The 24989-nt window shown below is 37.9% G+C and overlaps 1 protein-coding gene across 2 annotated transcripts in view; it reads right to left on the reverse strand.

Moving 5' to 3' along the window:
- pigg (phosphatidylinositol glycan anchor biosynthesis class G (EMM blood group)) overlaps window positions 1–24989 on the reverse strand; it is a 32754-nt gene that overhangs the window by 1944 nt on the left and 5821 nt on the right. For both annotated transcript variants that reach the window (XM_086085790.1, XM_086085791.1), the window contains 10 exons: window positions 23400–23606; window positions 23109–23297; window positions 21517–21655; window positions 19786–19998; window positions 17046–17263; window positions 15698–15982; window positions 14298–14683; window positions 12411–12602; window positions 6940–7249; window positions 3559–3722 (listed from right to left, as the gene is read on the reverse strand). In XM_086085790.1, the coding sequence (XP_085941916.1) occupies window positions 3559–3722; window positions 6940–7249; window positions 12411–12602; window positions 14298–14683; window positions 15698–15982; window positions 17046–17263; window positions 19786–19998; window positions 21517–21655; window positions 23109–23297; window positions 23400–23606 (2303 nt within the window). The remainder of the gene's footprint in view (window positions 1–3558; window positions 3723–6939; window positions 7250–12410; window positions 12603–14297; window positions 14684–15697; window positions 15983–17045; window positions 17264–19785; window positions 19999–21516; window positions 21656–23108; window positions 23298–23399; window positions 23607–24989) is intronic.

Consider the following 24989-nt stretch of genomic DNA (forward strand, 5'->3'; position numbering starts at 1 on the left):
CGAGGACAGCCGTACCTTGCTTTACGAGTTTAATTTAAATCATTAATTTCCACATATGTTATTGGGCTTCCTTATTCTTACTTATTGTGGGAATGCAGGAAGCATTTTGTTGTTGTTGCAATTTTCCACTGGATATCATTAGTTCCAGTTTACCATCTAAATGAATGGAGGGTACTGCATGCTTAGGTGGCGCTATTGAGTGATATTTTTTGTTGTTGCATTTTTCAATTGAATATAATTCGTTCCTCTTTTCCATCTAAATGAAAGGAGGGTACTGCACGCTTAGGTGGCGCTATTGAGTGATTTTTTGTTGTTGCATTTTTCAACTGAATATCATTCGTTCCACTTTTCCATCTAAATGAATGGAAGGTACTGTATGCCTAGGTGGCGCTATTGAGTGTGTTTTTTTCATTTTCCTTCGGAAATCATTTGTTTCACTTTTCCATTCAAGTGAACGGAGGGTACTTTCAGATAACACTTTTCCATATAAATTTCAACTTGCTTCAAAAATTCACGCCTCCCGGTTCAAGTGTTCTTTTTATTCATTTATTTTTCCAACCTCAGCTTAGCATTCAGCTATTAGCATTCCGTTTAGCATTCAGCCATGAGCATTCAGCTTTCACCATTCCCACGCAATTTCTGTAGAAATTGTACTTAGTCTAGTTTGTAATTGAATTTATTATGCTCATAGTCATTATGATTTCTCAAGTGGAAATTCAAACACACTCTACCGCGGGAGGTTAGACGAAAGAGATGCCTTCTGATTAATGTGAATTGTCCTAAAAAATATAATAAATAAAGATATCAATGGGTACTAGTTAGCCCCAAGGACAGCATGACTATACAACAACAAAAAATAGCTCACCAGTGACGGTACACTGTGACTTACAAAGAAGAAGTAAAACAGAAGAGTAAGAAGAATGTTAACATTGATCAACCTGCAGGCCGGCAGAAAGAATGCATAGAAAATTTTGAGGGACAAAAAAAAGATGACAAATCAATCTTCCTGCTTGATAAAACGTGCACTGGCGTGTAAATGAGGAGATCTGACTCGGCAAAAATCCCAAGTGAGGGGGAGGACACTTCCAGCAGATTCCAAAGAGGGTGAGAGAAGAACTGGAGATGAAGTAGGAGACATGGGAAGGAGGCCAGTTTGGAAGGGAGAAATCCAAACTGATTGTCAGTAAAAATGTCTTATTGTTACATCTTATGCTATCTGCTATATTAGCATTTCTGATATGTGGTCTCATAAACTAGAAAGGGCAATCCGATTCAATTAAATTCAGTTCAATCCAATATGGATTAACATGCATATATTTATGGAACATCAATTCTTCTTAAATAAAGAACTTTTTATATTGTACTATGGATGTTTCAATTACACAGCATGTCGATTTGCATTTTTATGTCCGAAAAGTGTTATATAAATAAAATGTGATTTGATAAATTCCAAATGAATTAATGAGGAGGTAGTAACTAGTCAAATTATTGATTAGTTTATATTTGTTAATGAATGTGACACGTGTTATCACTTAATTGAACATTGACATCAGCAAGGATGAGATGAAAACACTATTTTCATATTTGTAATTGAATAGTTGTAAATATAAATTGAAGTTTTTGAATTGTCTTAAAGTGCAAGAAGTCGTTTTCCTTGTAAACACCTTGGAATTCCTGCAAACAGTAAATTTCAAGAAACCAGGTAGATACAAAAAACAGGCCTTTAAAATTTTATTTACTCATGAATTTAGGGGGGGTAGACATTAAAATAATCGGCTTCGAAAAGAGCCCTAGTAGCTAACTATTATTTTGTCTTTCGACTTGTATTAATTTGTCTACCAATGTGCTTGGTCACAGCTGGTTACTCTCCGCTGTGACGCACTTTCAGCTAAATTTATGATTGAATCAGCAAAGCACATATTTTGAAGTTACGCAACTACTTTTCACGCTAGCTCTTAGCATCTACTTAGCGTCTCCATTTTCATGTTAATTACTTCTCGTCCTCCTTTTGTGACAATTAGATTTGTTAAAAGTGCAGCGGATTATGTCCGGCATTAAGGACAGATAACGAGCTCCATTGAAAGTCATATATAGCTGCAAGCAGCACCGTGAAACAGGCATGCGGCAGGCGCAGCATTCATTAGAGGCCACAACATGAAAGTGACGGGCCGACCAAACAACATCCTAACGACTCGCGAGGGAGAGCCACAAAGCGTGCGGTGAGGATCGCTTTAACACAGCTGCTCGGCAAATCAATTGTACTGTTCGACTAAATGTAATTTAGTCTCTGCTTGCCTGGTTGTTACAGACGCCCAAGTGAAACAGATCAATGCCAGAGCGCTGCATTTGAATTTATTTCATTTGTGCCTTGTGAGATTCTCTTGTGCTTCCCCAAATTAATTAGTGAAAGCAAGGGAAGGCTGATGTGAGCAAGTGGCTTTAATCCCCGCATGATTTAACATTTTGGTCAGGGAAATGCCTCCATAGCAACAGTTTTGACGACATTACATACAATATCTAACACAAAAGGTAATCATTTAATCAAAATTCATCCATTTTAATTGGTAAGTAATGGAGACATTGTTCTAGGGCAGTGGTTAAACGTTTTTCACCAAGTGGCACCATAATTACCTAAATGTTTCTAAAAAGTATGTACTGAAATGGGCCTAACTACGACGGGGTATTAGGGCCACATATAACAGTTTTTTTTCGAGAGGGGGGGGAGGGGTAGAGGGGGTAATATATAGAGACATTTCTTTCTCTCGCAAATTTGCCACTTTATAAACTCCGAAATTTGGCACTTTACAAAGTGGCAAATTGTCTACCGTATTTGTCGCACTATAAGGCGCATCGGATTATAAGGCGCACTGTCGGTTTTTGAGAAAATTAAAGGCTTTTAGGTGCGCCTTATAGTGGGGAAAATACAGATTTTTTCTCTCTGAAATTTGCCAATTTCAGTTTTTTTTCTCAGAATATTGCCCCCACCCGCTAAAATATTTATACATGGCCCTAATACGGAGTCGTACCTAATAGATGTACTCTACTAGATTTAATAAAAGTTTAACAACACTGCTAACATTATGCACAATTTAAACGTTTAATTCAGTGATTATTTTGTATTCCACTAGAGGGTGACAGAAAAAAACTGTTGTGATCTCATCACATCAGAAACATGTTGCAATATCAGCTATTCTAACAATTTAACATCAACATACTACATTTCACCGTGATCAAATAAAACTGTTCCCAGAGTTCTGTGACAAATATTTTACAATCACAATCTCTTCATGGAATGTTTGCCAAAATCTGTATTGCCCCAAATGAATTTGTGAAATCAAATATTTTGTGTGCTCAGCTGTATTATTAATGACATATGGATACATTTTCGTGCAACAAAGATAAAGTTAACACGCATAAGATATACTACGCTACAGAGCTTGTCAGGTTTTGAACAAAGTAGTGGAAAGTACCACCAGATCCATTTTTATGATGCTACACTACACAATCCCAACAGAGCTGACATATCGTTTATAGAGTCCATATGTAGTTAGCACTCACTTGTTTCTCTCTGAGCTGAGGTAACAGATAAGGTGGCAAGCCCAAAGCAGTGGCCCAGCAAACGTACTGAGGGCTGTTAAGAAGATGGCAAGACCTTTGACGTAGTTGTCTAAACCAATCATCCAGACTGAGATGTCGACAGTTGAAATGTTGTTGGAGTTACCCTGCAAGAGCACGGAACATTTTATTTTAGCATTGAAAAAAAAAACAGCAACTTGGCAAATAGAAACAAGCAAAAAGGAAGTGTTCAAGATAAAATCAAAGAGACTAAGTTTTAATTCAGGGGAAGTCATTTCATTCTTTTTAATTTTTGTCACTCCTTCTCAGGGCTAATTTAAAAAAAATAGATCAAGCACCACATAAAGTAACTTAAAGCAACATTTAGAAAATACTATACATATATTGTCAGCTTCCAAACATATTCCAGATCACGTTTGCTTAAATTTCCATGCACACCCATTATATAAAGAAGACATTTTTTTTCAAGGAAAGTTGGTTAGGTGCCATCTGCAAGCAAATTTTCCATCCGTGGGACCTCAACAGTCTAGTGCGGGAATGGGCGAAAGGCATCCCACGGCTTGCAACCACACACTGAGTGACCCATTGATTAAGTTCCCCAAACCCCTAAAAAAATACCTACAAATTAATTTTTTCACGAAACATGAGGGGAAATGGGGTGGGAAAAAAATCAATATTTGTTTAAGTCCAAAAATGCAGAACTGTGAATATCCATTGACTGCAGTTTTTAAGTTGTAATATTACCATTTACCACTAGATGGCAGACATGTTTTAGTTGCAGTCTTACAATTCTCGACGCTACAACTGAGAAGGCCTAATAATAATTTTAACATCAGTTGCTCATGGATCAGACACCAGCCAATCATAGCTCACCTGTGTTCTGAAGCTGAGCTGTGATTGGTTGTTACCTGAGCAACTGTGATGTCGTTTTCAGGCGACAGCAAATGGTAAAAAGGCTGCCCCTTGAGATTCATTTAAAAAAAACAGTGGATTTTGCTGCTTAACTCATATTCCACAAACAATATTAATCAGAATGTTTGGACTAGTGGCATATTGAAAAGAACATTTTGGGGTTGACTTCCCCCTTTAATTTGGCCATTCCTTGTCTATAGAGTCAAATAACGAGGAAGCAGGTTGAAAGAAGAATTAATCAACTTTGTACTTATTTACGTGCTTAAATGCCTCCGTGATCTTGCCAAAAAAGGTGATGTTTTCTGTGTGATGACATTATCAGTAAGAATGAGCAATCATAGAGTGCGCTACTTAGCAGAAATCCGACTATTTGCATGACAACAGGCTCCACTCATGATGGCCTTGAGAGAATTTCTTCTGCCTGAATTGTGTTATGTGTATTCAAAGAATCGTGACTTGAGATTTTATGATGAGTCACTGTTTTAAGAGAATCATGTTTGGCCACTTTTCCCATCACTGTGGTGATTCATATTTTCTACAGACGGTTGCTCAGTTGCAGCGGAATTCTTTCTCATAGGTCGCTGCTCAACATTTGCACAAACTGGCGCATTCCTCAAAATGAAACTTTATATATATATATATATATATATATATATATATATATATATATATATATAAATAAATATATATATATATATATATATATAAATATATATATATATATATAAATATAAATAAATAAATATATATATATATATATAAATATAAATAAATATATATATATATATATATATATATATATATATATATATATATATATATATATATAAATAAATATATATATATATATATATATATATATATATAAATAAATATATATATATATATATATATATATATATATATATATATATATATATATATATATATATATATATATATATAAATATATAGGTCAGTCTAATGTTCATCAATCTAAAATAATTCCCCAGGAAGTTTAAGTCCTTATGTGATGAAAACATGCAATGGTACTTGTGATGTTGCAGTTACATATATCTGAATATATCTGGTGGCCCTAATTTAAAGGAAAAGTCAAACTTAAACATTTCTCGACAATAATATGTTATATATGACCTCACTAGTTTAAACATGACATTCGGATTAATATTACATTTGTAGAATACGAGTTATGCAGCAAAATCCAGCCGTTTTTATCCATGTCAGCGGGCGGCCATTTTGCCACTTGGCTGTCGACTGAAGATGACATCACAGTTGCTCAGGCCCTCTAAGCCCCAATAAGTTAAACCAATAAGGCATTCTTCAAAACACAACAGGTTTTCCCACTTAATAAGTTGAAACCCTTGTTAGATGTAGTCATCAGAAACTGAAATAAGGTCTTTATTTGTATTCCCGCCTACCCTCAAAAGAAATCCGTGCAATTTTGTTTCAAGTGCAAGAGACACTCAGAAAGTGTTTACCAAGGATTAAGTGGATGCTCAAGGCAGAGGAGGCGTTATCATTCACTTCCCATCGCCACCAGCGTGAAGGCCAACCAGAAAAGTTGTTTATTTGACATACAAGTATGTTATGCTGTGAGCCTTGAATGCTACCTCAATGCTCAAACACTGAAATAAAAACTGACATCGAGTTAATGCTCATCCACGGCCAATATTTGCCAGAAACTGTGCACCAGTCTTAAGTCACTGTATTTAATGTGGAAGTCAACCGTAAACATTTCTTGACAATAACATGTTATATGCGACCTCACTAGTCTAAACATGACATTTTGGTTAATAGTGCGTTAATGGAATATGAGTTATGAAGCAAAATCCAGTTGTTTTTAATTCATTTTAGGGGGCGGACATTTTGCCACTTGCTGTCGACTGAAGATGACATCATAGTTACTCAGGGCTCAGGTAACGACCAATCACAGCTCACCGGTTTTCTGAAGCTCAACTGTGATTGGTTGTTACCTGAGACCTGAGCAACATTGATGTCATCTTCAGTCGACAGCAAGTGACAAAATGGTCGCCCCCTGACATGGATGAAAACGTCTGGATTTTGCTGCTTAACTCATATTCCACTAACTCAATATTAACCAGAATGTCATATTTAGACTAGTGGGGCTGCATAGAATATATTGTTGTCCAAAAAAATTTTGGGTTGGGGATTGACTTCCCCTTAAACAACCAAAATGTAAACACAACCACGATTAAGCCTGAATATATTCAGATTGAAAAACGCATAAAAAGAAAAACATTTCTGTCCGAAATAGCGAGGTTTTTTTTAGCGTTTCAGATGACTGACTACAACTTCAAAATCCTACAGAGAAAACTGTAGCAGCATCTTAAATGACTCACTAACAAAAATCATACATTACTAAATAAACAGACTTTTTTCAAGACAATCTTTCAGTTTAACTTGCCATCACTGATGATTGTCATCGCTTACCTGAAAGAAAAAGAAGGCCTGCCCAAACCAGTAGTGCATGATGGTGGTCTGGGCAGCATCATAGTGGAGCTTCTTCCAGATGAACTGGGCCATGACTGATTGGATGAGCAGACTGCAGCACAACACTGGCAGGTTGTGGGGACGAAACAAGAGTGAAATCAACAAGACCAGGCCGCTGTAAATCTCCCACAGCCCCCTGTTCTTCAATTTGGCATCGGCTGTGACGATTTGCGATCGCAACAGGTCCTTCGTGCCCGTGAAGAGGATACCCAAAACGAACACGTAGACGAAGCGTGCTTCCACGGTGCCCCTGAAAGAGACAGTGACAGGGGCAATGATTCCAAACCCTGAATCCATTTTATTTATGATACGGTAATGAATTAAGACAATTTAGTTGACATTAAAACCATAGCATTCACACAAAGAAATACATACATTATGGATTTTGATATGCTGGGACTGTAACATGCTCTAGTAACGCATCAAACTTGACCTGCGCTTGCTGCTTATTTCATCATCTTTGTTCTAACACCGTAGGCGATAAAATGCTTGAAATTATGTCGTGCCAGTCGATTTTCATCACCATTTTACGCCATTTCACGTTACAGTGAGTCACTTATTATTCAGAATACATTGTGTTACTGTTCCATCCTTTTGGTCGGTACACACCGAGCCAATATCAATAATTTAAGCGTGAGACTGGAAGACAGACTGAATTGCCTGAAGGAAACAGACTTTGTGTCTATCACCGCACTGCACTCTTTTTAAAACTTAAAGTGGAAGTCAACCCAATTTTTTGTTTTTGGACAATAATATGTTCTATGCAGCTCTACTGGTCCAAATATGGTATTCTGGTTAATATTGCGTTAGTGGAACATGAGTTAAGCAGCAAAATCCAGACGTTTTCATCCATGTCAGGGGGCGGCCATTTTGTCACTTGCTGTCGACTGAAGATGATCAATGTTGCTCAGGTAACAACCAATCACAGCTCAGCTTCAGAAAACAGTTGAGCTGTGATTGGTCGTTCCCTGAGCAACATTTATGTAATCTTCAGTCGACAGCAAGTGGCAAAATGGCCGCCCACTGAGATGGATAAAAAATGGCTGTATTTTAACCCCCCTTGCCCCAAAAATGTTCTATGTAGCCCCAGTAGTTTAAATAAAGTATTCTGGTTAATATTGCATTAGTGGAATATGAGTTAAACAGCAAAATCCAGCGTTTTTTTAAATCAATATCGGAAGGTAGCCATTTTGTCTCTTGCGGAGTGAAAATGACATCACAGTTGCTCAGGTAATAACCAATCACAGTCCAGCTTCAGAAAACAGGTGCGCTGCGATTGGTCATTGCCTGAGAAACTGTGATGTCATCTTTAAATCGACAGCAAGCAGCAAAATGGCCGCCCCATGAGATGTATTTTTATACATGGCTGGATTTTGCTTCACAACTCATATTCCAAAAATGTAATATTGATCAGAATGTCATGTTTAGACTAGTGAGGTCACATATAACATATTATTGTAAAGAAATGTTTAAGGTTGACTTCCACTTTAAAACTCTTACAACTTAAGTGGCGGCAAAAGCTAGTTTGAACAGTCGTTAAATTCTTTAAACCGTATTAACAAAAAGCTAATAATTTGCACATCAACATGGTTATTTCCAAACTTTCTAACCGTAAAGCTGCAAAAGTACCACAGCATAATGGCAGACCCTAAAGGATCGCTGAGCAAGCAATAGAAATGTATTATTAATCAGTGTGCAAAGCAATACACTTCATATAGTTCTCTTTATTATTCATAACTCTCCCAACAATATGGCGGATATTGCACTCATCATTAATGAATACGGAGCAAAAGTAGTGAATTGGCGAGGTCAGTGACAGATTTGAGCTGGTGGATTTACTAAACTCGAATCGAAATAATATTACTAACAATAAATCATCCGACTTATCTCTTGATGACTCTGTTGCCGGGCTCCCTTACAGCTCCATCCATCCAGTTTCTATACCGCGCTGAAGCCTTTCCCAGCTGACCAAAAGGTGAGAGGCAGGGTAAACCCTGGACGGAGTGCCCACAAATTGCAGTCTCGACAGTTATGAAGTGTAATTTATTTTCAAGGCACTGTGGTAAAAAGTCATTACCGGTAGTAAATGTGCACTTGTTGATTTGGTCGCGCATAGATCGTTACGACATCCTTATTTATTTATTTTTTTCTTGTATACTGCCCTGACTACGTCCGTAAGAATTTATAGTTTGCTCACGTGCCATTATAGAAAGTGAGGAAGTTCCAACATCGGACTGTGCAACACATATCAAACTCAAGATAAAATCAATATGAGAAGGTTTGAACACTGAGGAAAAGCAGGTTTGACATTGCTCAGGGGCTGTCACATTATTCCAATTTTCTTCTACTCCTCATGTCAGTTATATGCATCAAATAAATTGCCTCCTAAACCAGGAACATTTCAAAAGTCTGATATTTTTAAGGTTATTAAAGTCACCACTACATGACAAGGCGAATCAATCTAACATCGTATGGTGTTAATAGTAGCAACAGAGGACACAAAAAAATTACCTTAAGGTAAGGAGCAGAGTGGCTGTCAGGATTTAATGTTACCTTGGAAACAAGCACTGATGTGGTTAAGAAAGCTAAGACTGTGGCCAATCCCCTTATGTTTTAAATGCCCTCTTCATAAATCACCTGGACAAAGCTAACGCGCTCAGTAAATCAGCCCAACATCCAACTCACGGCTAAAGGGAGAGTGGAAAAAGCATTCAAGATACACAAAAAAAAAATGAAATATGTAACTTAAAATTACTTGATTGTTTGGCAATATTTTGGGCCGCTTTTTTCCAGGCCAAATCCTTTTTCGCAGACTGCTCTTAAAAAAAAAACCTGCCTTTGTTTTCCTTGTCTGCATGTCTAGTTTACAGTGTTTGGGAATTGACACACTCTAAAAACAGTTGGGTTAAAAGTAACCCAATTATGAAAAAAAAAAAATGGAACGATCCACTTTATGGGGCAATTTGACCCAACTTTCTGGGTTGTTTTATAAAAAAAATGACCCAATTTTGTAAAGGATCTGAAAAAATGCCATTTGGTCATTAGAGATTTTCTGCATGAATAAAAAGAACAAAAAAAATTGCTATCACATCTCAACGACTCAAGGTAGACCAATGCCTCAAAAAATTATTTTGTTCAACATAAAACATTTTTTTATTTCATTTATTTAATTCTTTTTTTTTATGATGAAAGGGGGCAGAAATTATTTGGTGTTGTACAATTTTATTTGGATGTATGTCAAGTAAACTATTTTGAAAAAATAATGACAAACTAGTTTCAAGTTTAGGATACAATATTTGTTGATTACTCCAGACATAACAAATCAACATGGTTTCTGACAGAAATTTGGTTCCTGCAGTCTTGTTTGGCTTCGTGAGGCCGCATACGTTATTGATCAAAGGCCAAAGGACGGCGAGGATGAAGGACAAAATGAGGGCCATATTGGACAACTCCTCTCAGCCTCTCTACGATGAGCAGTGACAGATGGGAAGCTCGTTTAGTCAGTGCATCATTCCAACCAGGAGCAGAGCGGAGCGCTTCAGGCACTCCTTTGTGCCCACTGCCATCGCACTGCACGACAGCAGTGTGGGCCACAACTAGTCACTACATTCCCCTCGTCACCAATATGAATTGACATCACAGAATCAATGCCAATTGTATATCGTAAAGTCATTGTATTAAACAGTTTCGTCTCGGCATGCGTTTTAAATTCGATGTATTTATTGTTGTTCATTTTTAAGCAATCCGATGTGCGCTGCTGTGTAACAAACTTACTTAAGTATTACCTTTAGGGGCAGGAAATTTTATTGTTTTCTGCAGGTATCAGCAAGTCAAATTTAATACTTTTTAATGCAGATTTCAATACAACTTAAAACTAATTTTATGCCCACGTCGCACTACATATACACACATGCACACATTTACATAAATGAATACTGTTTTAGAGCTGTCGGCCGATTACAATTTTCAATCATTAATAATTGCTTGATTTCCATCGTTAACTTGCGATTAATCACAAATTAATTGCATGATTTCCATCGTTAACTTGCAATTAATCGAACATTAATCGCACTTTATACTAATATATACTAAAATATTTAGTGTTAAACTGAGTCAGATTTGTGTTATGGTCATTTTTTTGCCAGTAGGTGGCACTCGTGTTTCATGTTAGATGTTGGTGACAGGAACAGTACATTTCTCTTTTCCAATTCAAAGCAATTGGTATATGAAACATGAAGCAACTCTTGTACTACAGGCCAAGTTCATTGTAAATTACAACTAGTCACCAGCCCAAACAAATAGATTTTTTTTTAATCACATTTATTATTTCTTAATTGTGTTATAGTGTCCCCTTTGCCCAATAAAGCATGAATATTGTAATTGTATTTCAATGTTCAATTCAATGCCTTTAAATGTAATTTTTAATGACCTGCGGAAACCCTGTGCACAATGGCAATGACAGATCCTAGGCAGAGCAGCAAGAGCCACCGTGTGTGTGTGTGTGTGTGTGTGTTTCTATGTGTATACAGGGTTCACAGGTGTCTCAAGATGGGTTTGAATATATTTCCATTTTTAAGCATTGATCTGTATGCATGGATATATTTGAACTGGAAACAAGCACAGCAGTCCTGTACAAGATAAAATGATTCATGTGTTGTGCAGGTGTGAACTACAAACACACATCCAATACACAGATGAAACAAATACAAAAAGGTCTGGGGGGGGTTTTTGTTTAAGAAGAAAACAGCCCTTCAAATTCTAAGATGACAGCGAACGTGACACCTTGTGTTGATCCTCAAACCATTGCTTTGACGGTGACCAAGTTACTAATGCTGGTTGAGGTCTGACAAAAAAAAAAAACTAGGGGACGCGTCAGCTGTCAACATGTCAATCGTACAGTTTGTTAAAGGCGTCTGTTTCCTGCATTGCCTCATTCGGGTGTCCTTTGTATGGATGGGGGGTGAGAGGTTGAGCTTTTAATGAGGTGAGCAAGGGGAAAGAGACTGCCAAGGAGGATAAGAAAGGTTATGAGAGGTCAGGCAACTGTATAGTAATAGTTGTTTCCAGATGTGGTCAACTAGACGAGATGAAATCTTGTGAAAAATGCACACGTTATTTAAAAAAAGTTAAGTAGGCAATCTACTAAATTATATTTACTGTATCTATCTATTGCACTGACTAATTGACATTAGATAAGATGAATATGAGACCCAAGGTCAGCTTTAGTGTCTACTGTTCAGTGTATTATTTGAATCCGTTTTTATGACAGCATTAAGAAACACAGAAAACGTGGAATTGGTCGGTTCAAGTGTGATGCAGAATGGACTGAAATCATTTCATGGGCATAGGATGGCATTTTTCTTTCAATGTCATGAGCAATGGTCATGCTCAAGTGGGTCAAAGAAACTTACTTGGACATACTCTGACCGGAGTGTTGCCAGGGAAACAAGACATTGCCGACAGCTGCCCGGTAGCTGTAGACCCCCAAAAGTCCAAGAGCGAGTGCGACCTTGGACACCAACGAGCATCGTCTTTGAATCAGGAAGTAGATGAAAACCAAACAGAGAGCGGACAGCAGGGACAGGACCACTTGGTGCTCAGGTCTAGAAAGAGAAAAATATAAAAGCTTTTGCATTTTCCAAACTACTGTTGTTTTCCAAACGTAAAAAAAAATAAAAATACTAAGCCACAACTTTTTTGATTGAATTAAATTGTGTTCTATTCATCAAAACTGAATGATGAATAGAACTACTGAGCTTGAAGGATGAAACGGGTCAATGTTACTTATCAGTTTAAAGGATACACACATAAATGGTGAATTTAAAGAGATTGGGCAATAGTGCACTTTTGATATATCTAGAAAGAACAGACAAAGCATAAAGTAAGACAGCCGAAAATAAGTCTTGTTTTGTAGTTGATTCGCTGGGACAGCAGTGGAGTTAAGTACTGTGAGTCAAAATGCAAACGTAGATCTCATTATCCGAGCAACGGGCAGTGCAGGTAGGAGTAAAGATAGACGGGGAAAAGGTCAGAATCCATATCTTCATTGGACAGTGGCATGCATGTTAAAGAAGGAGTCACAATGCAATGAAGTGCTGAATGAATATTAATCAGTCGTCAACCCTAGAAGCTAAAAAAAACAAAACACAACAGCTTTTTACTAACAGGAATCGGAGACTTTGATGTTTAAAATTTTTGGAAGAAAATTCAAGCCTGCGACCCAAGTGAGGATAAGCGGTTCGGAAAAAATGGACGGAAAAATTTACTTTATAGTAAGGAAGAGGGGGAGAGGCAGAGAGGGAGGCAGAAAGAGAGAGATGGGGGAAAGAGCGAGGGAACGAGAGAGAAAGGAAGAAGAAGAGAAGGAGAAAAATAGGTAAAGATTAAAAGTGAGGGAGGGAGGGTAATTGAGAGGGAGAGGGAAAAGAGAGAGAGGTTGGAATAGAGATAGGTAAAGAGAGAGAGTGCGAGAGAGAGACAAGAAAAGAGCAAGGGGTAGGGAGAAAGGGAGGGAGAAGGAATGCAACGGAGAGAGAGATAAAGGTGAGGTAGTGAGCGAGAAAGTGAGATAGAGAGAGGGCCATTGAGAAGGAGAGAGAAAAGAGAGAAAGTGATCAAAATGAGGGAGAGGGGGGAGAAAAAGAGGGGCATATGAGAGAGAGAAAGAAGAAGAGAGGGAGAGAGAAAGATATAAGGGAGGAAGAAGCAGAGAGAGGGTAATTGAGAGGGAGCGGGAGAAGGGCAAGAGAGAAAGGGAGGGAAAGAAAGGGAAAGGGAAAAGAGAGAAAGAGAAGGCGAGGAAGAGAATGGTGAGGGAAGGAGGGAGAAAAGAGGGGGGAGAGAGAATAGGAAAGAATGAGAGAAAGATCTATGTGAGAGAGGGAGACGGGGAGAGAGCGAGGGAGGGAAAAAGAAACAGAGGGTGGGTAATTGAGAGGGTCGAGAGAGAAAGAGGCATGGAAAGAAAGAAAGGGAGAGGGAAAAGAGAGAGACAAAGGTGAGGGAAGGAGGGAGAGAAAGAGAGAGAGAGGAGAGAGAATGGGAAAGGATGAAAGGTAGAAAGAGGGAGGGAAAGATAAAAGTGAGAGAGGCAGAAAGAAAGAGAGAGAGAGACAGAGAAAGAAAGAGGAAAAGATGGAGAAATTGACATCATAAGTCATATCATGTCATTTAATGTATTGAAATGCAACTGAGTATTTTTGGGTGCTTTGTTTGTCTTCTGATTGGGCTGACAACCAAATCGTATCTCACCAGGCTCTCCGTTCATGATTTCATATTTGACTCTTGGGCAATCCCACCTGTTAAGCCAATGGCCCACATCAGAAAGATGAGCCCACTGCACGCCCGTCTGGTTGAGGGAGCGCAGCGGCCGACAGCAGAGCAGAACAAAAAGCGGCGTGGCTAAAGCTAGCCACTTCTCCGAGTCCCTCTCTCCCTTCGGGTTGCCTTTAAGCGGAAGGACAAACTCTTCGTCATCGCTTCCCTGGCCGCGCTTCTCCCTGAAGTACTTGCGACACACGTCCTGGAAGACTGCAAGGCACAGGGTGCTGAGCAGGAAGTACCAAGTTTGATGCTCCTCTTCTATGAAGCTGCTGGAGCCCAAACTGACGGTGTGACCTGCCGTGCCCACCAGCAGAAAAACGTCCAAATCTGACAGAGACCACTCAATGGACTTCAACGATGGCTGGGAAAAGGAAAATGACAATCGTGAGACAGTTAAAGCAAATGATTGAGTCTAGAAAGAACTTATTTGATATGCGCCACTGGAAAGTTCCTTTCGTAGTTTTTTCATTAGACTTCTTGCTGTATTTGCAAGTTCGCAGAAGGGAAATGAGACGTGACCTTTAAAAGATATACTATAATGAGGAGAGGGATGCTGCAACAAAAGATTGAATAGACCAATTGAAAGAAGTGACCTCAAAGTTTTACCCTTCAAAATAATGCCCAGCAGCATCCTACAGGTTGCTGGTAGTTAAATTTGAAAAAGTAAGTAAAAAAGAAACCATCTTGAAATGGTCCTCCCAATCGGCTGTAAAATAGATTTCAAAATTCTGCTCCTGGTCTATAAATCACTGAATGGTTTGGGTCCTGAATACATTTAAGAAATGCTGGTTGAAAAAAAATCCAGTAGGGCTGATTTGGGTCAATTAGTAGAACCCAGAGTTCAAAGTAAACATGGTGAAGCTGCATTTAGCTGTTATGCTGCACACAAATGGAATAAACTGCCAACAGAAGTGAAGTCAGCCTCGACATTATCGAACATCTCTAATTATTTTTAATTGACAAATTGTGATTCAGTAACTGGTTTGATGCATAACATTTCAGAAAATAGGCATAAATTTTGATCATTGATTTCCAAAGTTTTTTTTTTTTTATTCAACAAAAATTAATCCATGCACTTTCATGGAGGACAAGAGGAATCGGTTATCTTTTACTTTTGTGGAGCTGAAATTCAGACCATTATTGGACAATTTTAAATTAAAAGGTACCCAAACGATTCATCAATAATCTCTTCATTTGATAATCGATTAGTTGTCGAATAATCGTTGCACCTCTAGACAGCACTAAACTGAATTATCTTAGTTTCCTAGATTGAGCGCATACATTCCATTCTCATCCAAGAATTATTTTTAAATTTAAACATCTGTAAATTTCAAAAGTAGGCTCCAGTGTTCCAAACATTAAATGCACAACTCACCTTCCCGTATAACTTCAGCCCGAGGGGGAGTCGTCTTGTCATCATGGAGAGTAGCAAAAGAGACATGGCTGAGGTGAAGGCGATAGCAGCAAACACGAGAACCCAGGAGAGGCTGCAGAAGTAGCAGGAGCTTTGGGTAGATGTACACACCAGAACATGCACAGACGCAAGCAGCAGGCACAGGAGGTAAAAGGGCAACGAGAGCAGGACCGAGATGACTGGAAGGTCCACAGCCGCCGAGCGGCTCAGGGCTTCGGGCATTGCCAGCAGTAAGAGCAACAGCAGCTTGGAGAGAACAGTAAAAAGCTTGTATTAGTATTATAATGAATAGTGGACAGGTACAATAATTACATCTGAATCTAAATGAGTGTCAATATAAAGTTATTCAATTCATATTTTACACAAAAAAAACATGTAAAAAAAACATCTAAATACGTTTTTGGGGCCATGGTAATAATTAAAATATAATGTATTTATATGTTTTTGGGAGCAAATGAGTTAGTTAAACACAAAATATCTTCTTACTGCTGCAAATGGCTAAATGAGTCAAGTATCCCTTGCAAATTAAATAAAGAAATGGTGCCACAGGGTACAAGTTAGCCCAAGGACAACGTAAGTAGCCCACAGGTCTGTTCTAAAAGTAGCTGGCCAATGTTGGGACACGGTGAATTACTAAGATTTAAAACAGAATGTTAACATTTAGTTATTTATAGGGGTGTCAAAAAGTAGTATGTTAATTTTGAGTTGATTCAGAGTTCCTTTAACGCCACTATTTTTTTTTTTTTTTAAACGCATGATTAATGACCACCCCTTACTTGGAAAGCCAGTACTTGGGTAATTCCAGTTGCAGTTGCAGCAGACACCTCCATGTCAAAATTTTGCAGTACTAAACTTAATAATAATGCATATATTTGTGGAGTCTGGGGTCAAGCTGTATTTTCTAATTTTGAAAATGTGCAGAATTTCACAAGTTACTTCACCTCTAATATGAAAAAAATAATGCACTGAGCTGTCACTGTCTTACAAACGCAATTATGCCATCTAGTGGCAGAAAAACACACAAATCAATATCACACTTTTTTTTTTTTTTTTTTTACAGGACAGTAAACTATTGAAGTCATGAGGGGTCCACCAGTCAGCAGCGGGCATTCGTACAGCCAAATTTGCATATGCCACTGAGTGATATCATTATACCGTCACAATCTAATAATCAGCCCATGCCTACTCTTAAGTCAAGGTAGCACTCTTTAAGGTTCAATACCAGAATCAACCAATGGCATTCCCTTACATGACACTGATTGATAAAAAAAAAAAAATAAATGCAGGAAAGAAAATCCTTAGTTCTTACCTGAAATACAAAGATCATTCCAGCAATCATGGAGTACATGTCGTACTTGCCCTGCTGTTTACTGAGGACTGAGCTCATGGAGGACAGGGCCTCCGAGTACTGCTTCAGGACCTTCTTGCCCATGTTGGCCAAGACCTCTGACGGGTTGCCATCCAGGTAGCGCTTCATCCAGCTCCCGTGCGCTTTCTCTGCCACGCGGTACTGTTCAAAGCTTGCCTCTGGAGCAGGGAAAAGGCAGCATGTTATATACGACTGATTTGGAGTCGCGCAAAATCGGAATTGATTTGAAAATGTAAAAAAAATAAATAATAATCACTGAGTTAGCTGAAATTGCACCCAATTGTCCAAAACATGTTGAAGTTCAAAATAGCATCGTGCAAAATTAAAAAAAGTATTATTTTCATTATTATATGTGGGAAACATATTTTTATAGTACACATGAGTAAAAATGTCCATAGAGGGCATCAAAAACAATAATTAATAAAAACTATATATGTATGGATAGGTCTGATGCCAATAACATTTTGAGTAGTCGCAAGTAAAAAAATATATTCAGAAATGACTTAGATATCACACGTCCAATAGTGAGCCACATTTTGGCAAATTTGACTTATGTGTCGTAAAAAAATTTTTACGTTACCAGGTTAAATAATCCCATGAGAGAATTACATTTCTCAGTGGTGCTTTTGAGGCCCATTCAAGGGCACAGTGAAGTAGTAATTTCATCTAGATGGCTGCATTAATGAATACTCATGCTCTCCGAAAAATCTTTGAAAATATAACACACAGCACCTCGGCAGCAAATATGGTGATAAATGGTGACTGGGGATTTGCCAGACAGAGGGGTTGCGAGAAATAGTAGAACCTTAAGCCACAGGCATGAATCATACAATATCGATATGCCCGGCTCACGTTGCATTAGGCTCAAAGTACAGGAAATAGTTAATAGCCCGTCAAATATGCCTCAGGTTAGAGGCACAAGAAAAACAATAAGAATCTGGAAATTGTAATTATAACTTTTACCTCACTGCTCCTATTAATACATCTAATTAAGAAATGTTATTTTACCTATTTAAAAGTTGTTTTTCACCCCAGCCAGTCAATGCTGACCCTAACAAGCTACTTAATAAATATCTCAGGTGCAACTCCCAACAGTGACAACTCCAGATTTAATATTAGCTGTGTGGAAAACAGAAAAAAATAAAATAAATCAACATCCAGAAGTAGCTCTGCTGAAATAATTTCCCTCTCATCTCATCACCATGGAAACCTTAGACTAAAATAGAGAGTACAAATGTCAGTCTGTGTCTGTGTCTGTCCGTCTAATAGGGAGAAGGTGCAAATTCCAAACAGGACGGGCAAGACGTAAAATGTTCCTCCTCTTTCAATATTCTGGTAGTAATGGTCAGATTTAGTCATCAGTTTTTGAATGTTTATCGTTATTATATTATTTTACCTGCTGCATCTATTGCATCTTATCATTCATTACACCAGTGAGAGTGAAGGACAAACACAGCGATAGTCAAGAGACGTGGGAGAACGGCTGTCAGGTGGCTAAAGTTGCAAACAGGCAACAAACCGCAAAAGATGAAATATTGAAGGAAATCTTTGTCGCCGCACAACCTGGACGGATTTACCAAATTAACTACAGAATTGAAATCTCTGGTTTTGTTCAAGCCCGTAGTCCTGTAATGTCTGTATTACCAAGTTGATTGATTTATTTGTCCTCGAATAACACCATGTTATGTTTTTGCTGCACTTCTCCAGCTCCCCTTTTGGGCACATTCATGGGAGGAGAATACAAATATGTGCTGCTGCAACATCTGAATGGGTCATGTATCTCCACCAGATTGAATAACTTTGTTTACAAAAGTAAATAGCGCCCTAAAGTTCTACTGTAAATAAAGTTTTCCAAAATTTCAGCATAATTCTTAATTTTGTATTTTTTATTTTTTTTAATAAAACGTGTAGGGAGTTCCCAGTGTCAGCATCATCTTTTAGAAAGTTGAAATTTAAATAAAACATAAATGATAAGTTACCCGTTTCTCACTGAGCAACAAATGCAATGCGAACGTAGCTAATGGGTTTTCGTCAGGGTTCTTTGCAAACAGTCAAAAATTGTCGGAACAATTTTTTTTTTCAACAAGTAAAAACTGTCTGCGAACATCTTCCAAATCCTGATGAAAATCCAAAATTCGCTACGTTCGCAAGCCTTCTACCGCTCAGTGACAAACCAGCTTTATATTCTTTTTCAAAACGGCAAATAAAAACAAATGAATTTTCCAACACCACGGTGATCTATTATGTCACATTTTTAGGGACTTGGCCAAGCAAGGAGAAGGTGGGCAGACGACAACATGCTCAGTGGCATGGAAATAAACAATTGCATGCCAAAATAGCAAAATTAAACATGCAATCGGTTGCAACTGGAGTCCAGTCATCACTTGAAAGTGGCTCTGGATCTTTGCCCAGCCTAGTTCCCAATCAGTGGGCGGAGAACTTCAGTGTTGGGCCAGTTATGAAAATGAGTTGTGTAACAGTAGAGAGGAGGTTCAGAACAGCTCTCTGACATAATCAGAAATTGGCAGAAAGAATACCACTCACTTGATTGTTGCATTTCACTTTTATAAGTGGACAGACAGACCCAACTATTTGTTTACCTACACACATTTTCCTAATTATGCCCCAGTAAATGGCCGTTGTTGGCCATCCAAATTACGCCACCGGATTTGTCATTTACCTTTCTCGTAGTCGGGAATGTTGTCTTTGAGCAGGCAGCTTAGCCGGTGGCCGTTGAGATGCAGATAGCGCAGCTGGTCCCGAAGTGAGGATTCTTCAAAAACACTCGCAATGACACAGCCCACGCTGTTCTGTGGTATGGGCAGGCCCAGAGACATGGCCAGGGTTGGAGTCAGGTCAACCTGCTCGATTGTATTAGGCCTCTCCATCCCATCTGACATCACGGGCAAAAAAAAAAAAGAAGAAGAAAAAAAAGTTATTCGATTTCTTCAACCGCATACCTGAAAATGTTACTACATCTAAAACAAAGTAAATTGACTGCATTAGCCTTTATCATCATGTATGTTTGTTATTGTATTAAAGGGGAAGTCAACCTGAAACACTTCTTGAACTGCAAGATTTTGTTACTTAACTCATATTCCACTAGCGCAATATTAACCGGAATACTGTATATTTAGACTAGTGGGGCTGCATAGAACATAATATTGTCAAGAAATGGGGGGGGGGGGGTTTGACTTCCCCTTTAATAAGTGCTAACATTTTCTATCAATTTGTTTAAAGGAAATCATAATTTTATACTAATGACAAAAATGTAAAAGTTGGAGTCGAGTCTGGTTTTTTTCCTCTTCTTTGTGTAGCACTGTTTGCAGACATTTTAATGTGCATGCTTATGTGACTTTTAACTCATTCACTCGCAGCCATTTTCACTGAAGCAACCCCCTTCACTCACGGCTGTTTTACTGGATTTTGACTGATTTTGCAAGGCCCACAAAATATTATGTTCTATTGCTATAAAAACATGGCACCTTCCAAAAGAAAGATTAGCATCTCTTCTTTCATCAGGGAAAAAGTAGTAGTAGTAGTTTGAAGCAATTAGAATATAGCTAAGTTTCATCATTATTCACAAATCTGTTGAAAACAATGGGGGAAAACAGCTTGTTGCAACATGGCCCTGGTTGATCTCTTATACTCTGCTGCCACCTGCTGGTTGTTTTTGTAATAACTACCATTGCTTTAAGCCACCTCTTCAGGTCAGAGGCTGAATCAACGCCTTTGTATGCTCTAGCATAAAAAACGTATAAATACGTTTTTGGGACCATGCCAATATTTAAAATAGAACTTGTTTATACGTTTTGGGGAGCAAATGAGTTAAGTAATATTATTTAAAAAAAATTGCAGCTCAGTGTGTATGACGTAACTAAGCTAGTAACTTGTCACAATTACCAAAGGGAGCATTTATACATTGTCTAGTCAAAAAGGGACAGACTAGTAACTAAAATCCAAATAATTAATGAAACCTTTTTATTGACGGCACATGCCCGTTCTTACAATAATTTCTACGTGACTCACAACAACATTTACTTTGAGTTGGTGATCCTACATGACTTTCAGCAGAGTGGCTGAGGGAGGGAGATATGATGTGTCATAACTCACTGAATGCTGATTCATGGATGAAAGCACTACAGTCAACAATGCGTGCACTGGAGAGTTACCAATAATTCTAGAGGTTAACTCTTCAACATAAGCAACTAATTGTGGCGACTTTTCTTAATGGCCGAAAAACATGCCAAAAGAGAATACATATATTTAAAGTTGACGACATGTTTACTTGATGTAGACGGTAAAATGTGTTTTTGACTTCAATTCATTAATAAATGTCAACATTCTCTGTTGCATCCAGCAATGGAGGTCAGCAGCACTTGAAACAAAACCCAAGACGGATCCTGTTTACCTTTCCTCTTGAAGGCAGGGCTTATGAGCACCAGGGGCGTATTGATTTCTGGTTCTGAGGAGGCTCCGTGGCTACCGGATTCTGCACTCCCGTGGTCTGCACATAGAATCAGCAGATAGGGCAAAGAACCTTCTGCCTCCTGCGATTTATGAAAAACATCACATTTAATGGACAGAATTCTCAAAGTCCCAGGATAAAAAAAAAAAAAGCAAAACAACAATGTTGATGATCCCTCCCTTGAGAACAACCATGACGACTTACAAAAACAAGAACAAAATAAATTATTTTGATTTGTGTACAGCACTTAGGTCGACTGTGTAATTTTTAAAGCGCTTTATAAAAAATGTTGCATTGGATTGGAATTCAAGTTAACGTATGTTCTCTTTTCTAGAGACAGACCGATATGTTTATTTTAGGGCCGATACCGATGCCGATTATTAGTAGTCAAGGAGGGTGATAACCGATATTTGTAGCCGGTATCATTTTCAGTAAAAAAAAAAAGGGGGGGGGGCTATTATTGGCGTAATTATTTTTTTTTAAATACAATTGCCAATCTTGACTTTGTTGTAATGTCTTAAAGTATTAATGCGTATTAAACAAATGTTCATACTTTTCTAAATGTAGAAGTTTTTAGACAATACACTTCATTTTAAATTGCCCGAAAAAAAAATTTCAGGGAGCTCTCAAGATTATAAGCACGTCTTAAAAAGTTAAATGGAAACTTAAAGAAGCAAATACCATAGCCCCCCCCCCCCCAAAAAAAATCCTGACATCTTAAAACTTTAATATTTCTTTGTTTTAATCAAACAAAAACAAAAGGTTCAGAAGGTTCCCAGGGTCAGCAGCATCTCTTATAAAGTTAACTGAAAAAAAAGGGAAAATAAATACATAATAAAGGTAACTGAAAATTTAAATAAATAGTCCCTGAGATTAAAATGGTTTTAGCTTTTCCTTTTATCGGTCATCAGATTAAAAAAAAAAAAATAAGAAAAAAAAAAGGCAGATACCGATATTTGTCAAAATGCCCAATATCGGGGTGCTTTTATCCCTACTCTTTTCATTCTCAAGTATAAATATTTATGTACTTTACATGCATTACACTGTAAATAACTAATCACGGCACAGCTTCAGAAAAGAGGTGAGCTGTGACTGGTCGTTACCTGTGCCCTGAGCATCTGTGATGTCATTTTAAGTCAACAGCAAGTGGCAAAATGGCCACCTTCCGACTTTGATCAAATGAAAATGGTTGCATTTGGCTGCTTAACTTATACTTCTAACGCAATTTTAATCAAAATATCATGTTTCGACTAGTGCAGCAGCATCGAACATATCGTGAAGAACATTTTTGGCTTGGCGTTAAGATATTGCAACGAGCAACATAATTTGACATGAATATTTTGTCCATACTGAGAAATTGAAAGTGTTCCCACTAAAACAATCTTGTCATTTTTCTTTTATTTCTTTAGCGAGGCCTCGATTTAGAGATTCTAACATCCTCATTTAGTTATAGGGCCCACTTTGACTACTCGCATTTATTTTGATAAACGAAAGAGTTTACATTGCGGAAACATTAGTAACAGCATCACTTTCACCTTTGAAATGAGGGCACTGTGGATCTTCTTCAGAACATCATCCATCTCTAACAGTTTGCGCTGAATCAAAGGACTGTACGGTCCACTGATATGCCCAATCTTGTCAAGGCCAAGGTAGTGAAGGATCAGAATGTCCCAGTCATCTCTCTTGAGCGTGCTATCCAAGTGGCGGGTCACATTGTTGTCAGCCTGCATGAAACACCATGACAAGATTAAAAAAAAAAATTCAAACAGCACAATGATAAGCTGACACGTTTGCCAAATTCATCTCATTGTCAGTGACGAACTTACCTCAATGTGGTCATTCAAAAAGTCAACGACGCCATCGTGCTCCATGAAGTGTTTGGGGAAGAGGCGCAACCATGTCCAGTCTCCATAGAAGATCATTTTTTTCCCTGCTGTCTTGGCTTGCCAAATAAGATTATCTTCCAATAAGGATGGGGAATTGAGATTCATCACAAAATCAACAAATGCCGGGATACTGCCGGTGGTAAGAGCCTGGGGAGGGATATGTTGTTGTCATTATCTTCAGAAAAATAATGTACAACCATACACTTGCATCATGTAAAAGCAACTAATTGGGACTAAGCGGAAATGTTTTATTCATATTAAAAAAGTCATGAGGCGATTTCCTTTATTTTGCATCACACAGAAATTCCCACAACACCAAACATTCTTTTTTGCCACAAATAAAGAAAGACACAAGCGACCAACAAATGATCATGGGAGCAGTACAAAGGCCGTAATACTGAGTACAGCCTAAAATGACAGCTGCTGAACAAATACTGTATCACTATAGAGGTCCTATGACCTGCCTGTCGTCCATTTTGTGATATGTGTCAGTTGATTTTTTTTCTTTTTTGAAATCCTAGTTAATCGCATGACTTCAATAACTATACCTCAATTTATATCTAAATTTATAATAAAGTGTACAATATATTTTTTCTCATTTTTCATACTTTTGTTAACATAAAACTGTGAAGAAATGTTAATCTAATAGAAATATGGTTGCATTTTTTTTAGTCATTGATTCAGTAATTTCATAACAATCCATAAAAATAAAAACAATTAAATAGGTACTGTACTGTAAAAAAACAAACAAAAACAAAACGTGTGACATTGATGTGTTGGTCACACCAGTCCCCATAAATATATGCATTATTTTTTATTACTGCTAAATTGTGTTATAGTGACTCCTTTTGATGACGTTGAACACTTTTATTTTGTTAAGTTCTCGATGCGCATTGATTGTAAAGTGACGCCGCTTTACTGCAAGCCATAGCCGCTCTGAATAAGATAGACGGACAGACAGACAGACAGACAGACAGATAGATATCGTTATTGAAGAAGACCGAAGTTTCCGACACTGTAAATGTACCCTGAATGAACCATTTTGTTTGCGTAGCATTAGCAACTAGCAAGTGTGTAGCGTATGTCATTCTGGTTATTCTGTTGTCCCTAAGTGTCCTTTAAGCCGTTTAATGACACCGCAGTTGGAGTTAACTGTAAAACTACACACACACACACACACACAACGATAAGAATTACATCCAATGTATATTTAAATACAAAACATGCTAAAAATACAAAACATCGCTAGCCTAGGGCGAATGCTAAAATCAAATGGAGGATCGATTCAAATGCTAACAGGAAGTTAGCATCAACTTTGGAAGTGTTTTTCCTTCAAATAACGAATATCCACTTACAAACCTTGTGGGAACACACACCCACAGGTAAGATACCACTTCACAAAGGCTCAAATTCTTCCCAATGTGTGAAAAACGAGTTATTTTAATACAATTAAATCGCAACTTTCTTCTGTACTCACTTTAAGTGTGTACAACATGGATGCACGGCGCCACATTGCCCCCAAGAAGCAAA

The sequence above is a fragment of the Leptonotus elevatus genome, chromosome 9 (genome assembly GCF_054856555.1).
Source record: "Leptonotus elevatus isolate MCC_2025b chromosome 9, RoL_Lele_1.0, whole genome shotgun sequence".
In the NCBI taxonomy this organism is placed as follows: Eukaryota; Metazoa; Chordata; class Actinopteri; order Syngnathiformes; family Syngnathidae; genus Leptonotus; species Leptonotus elevatus.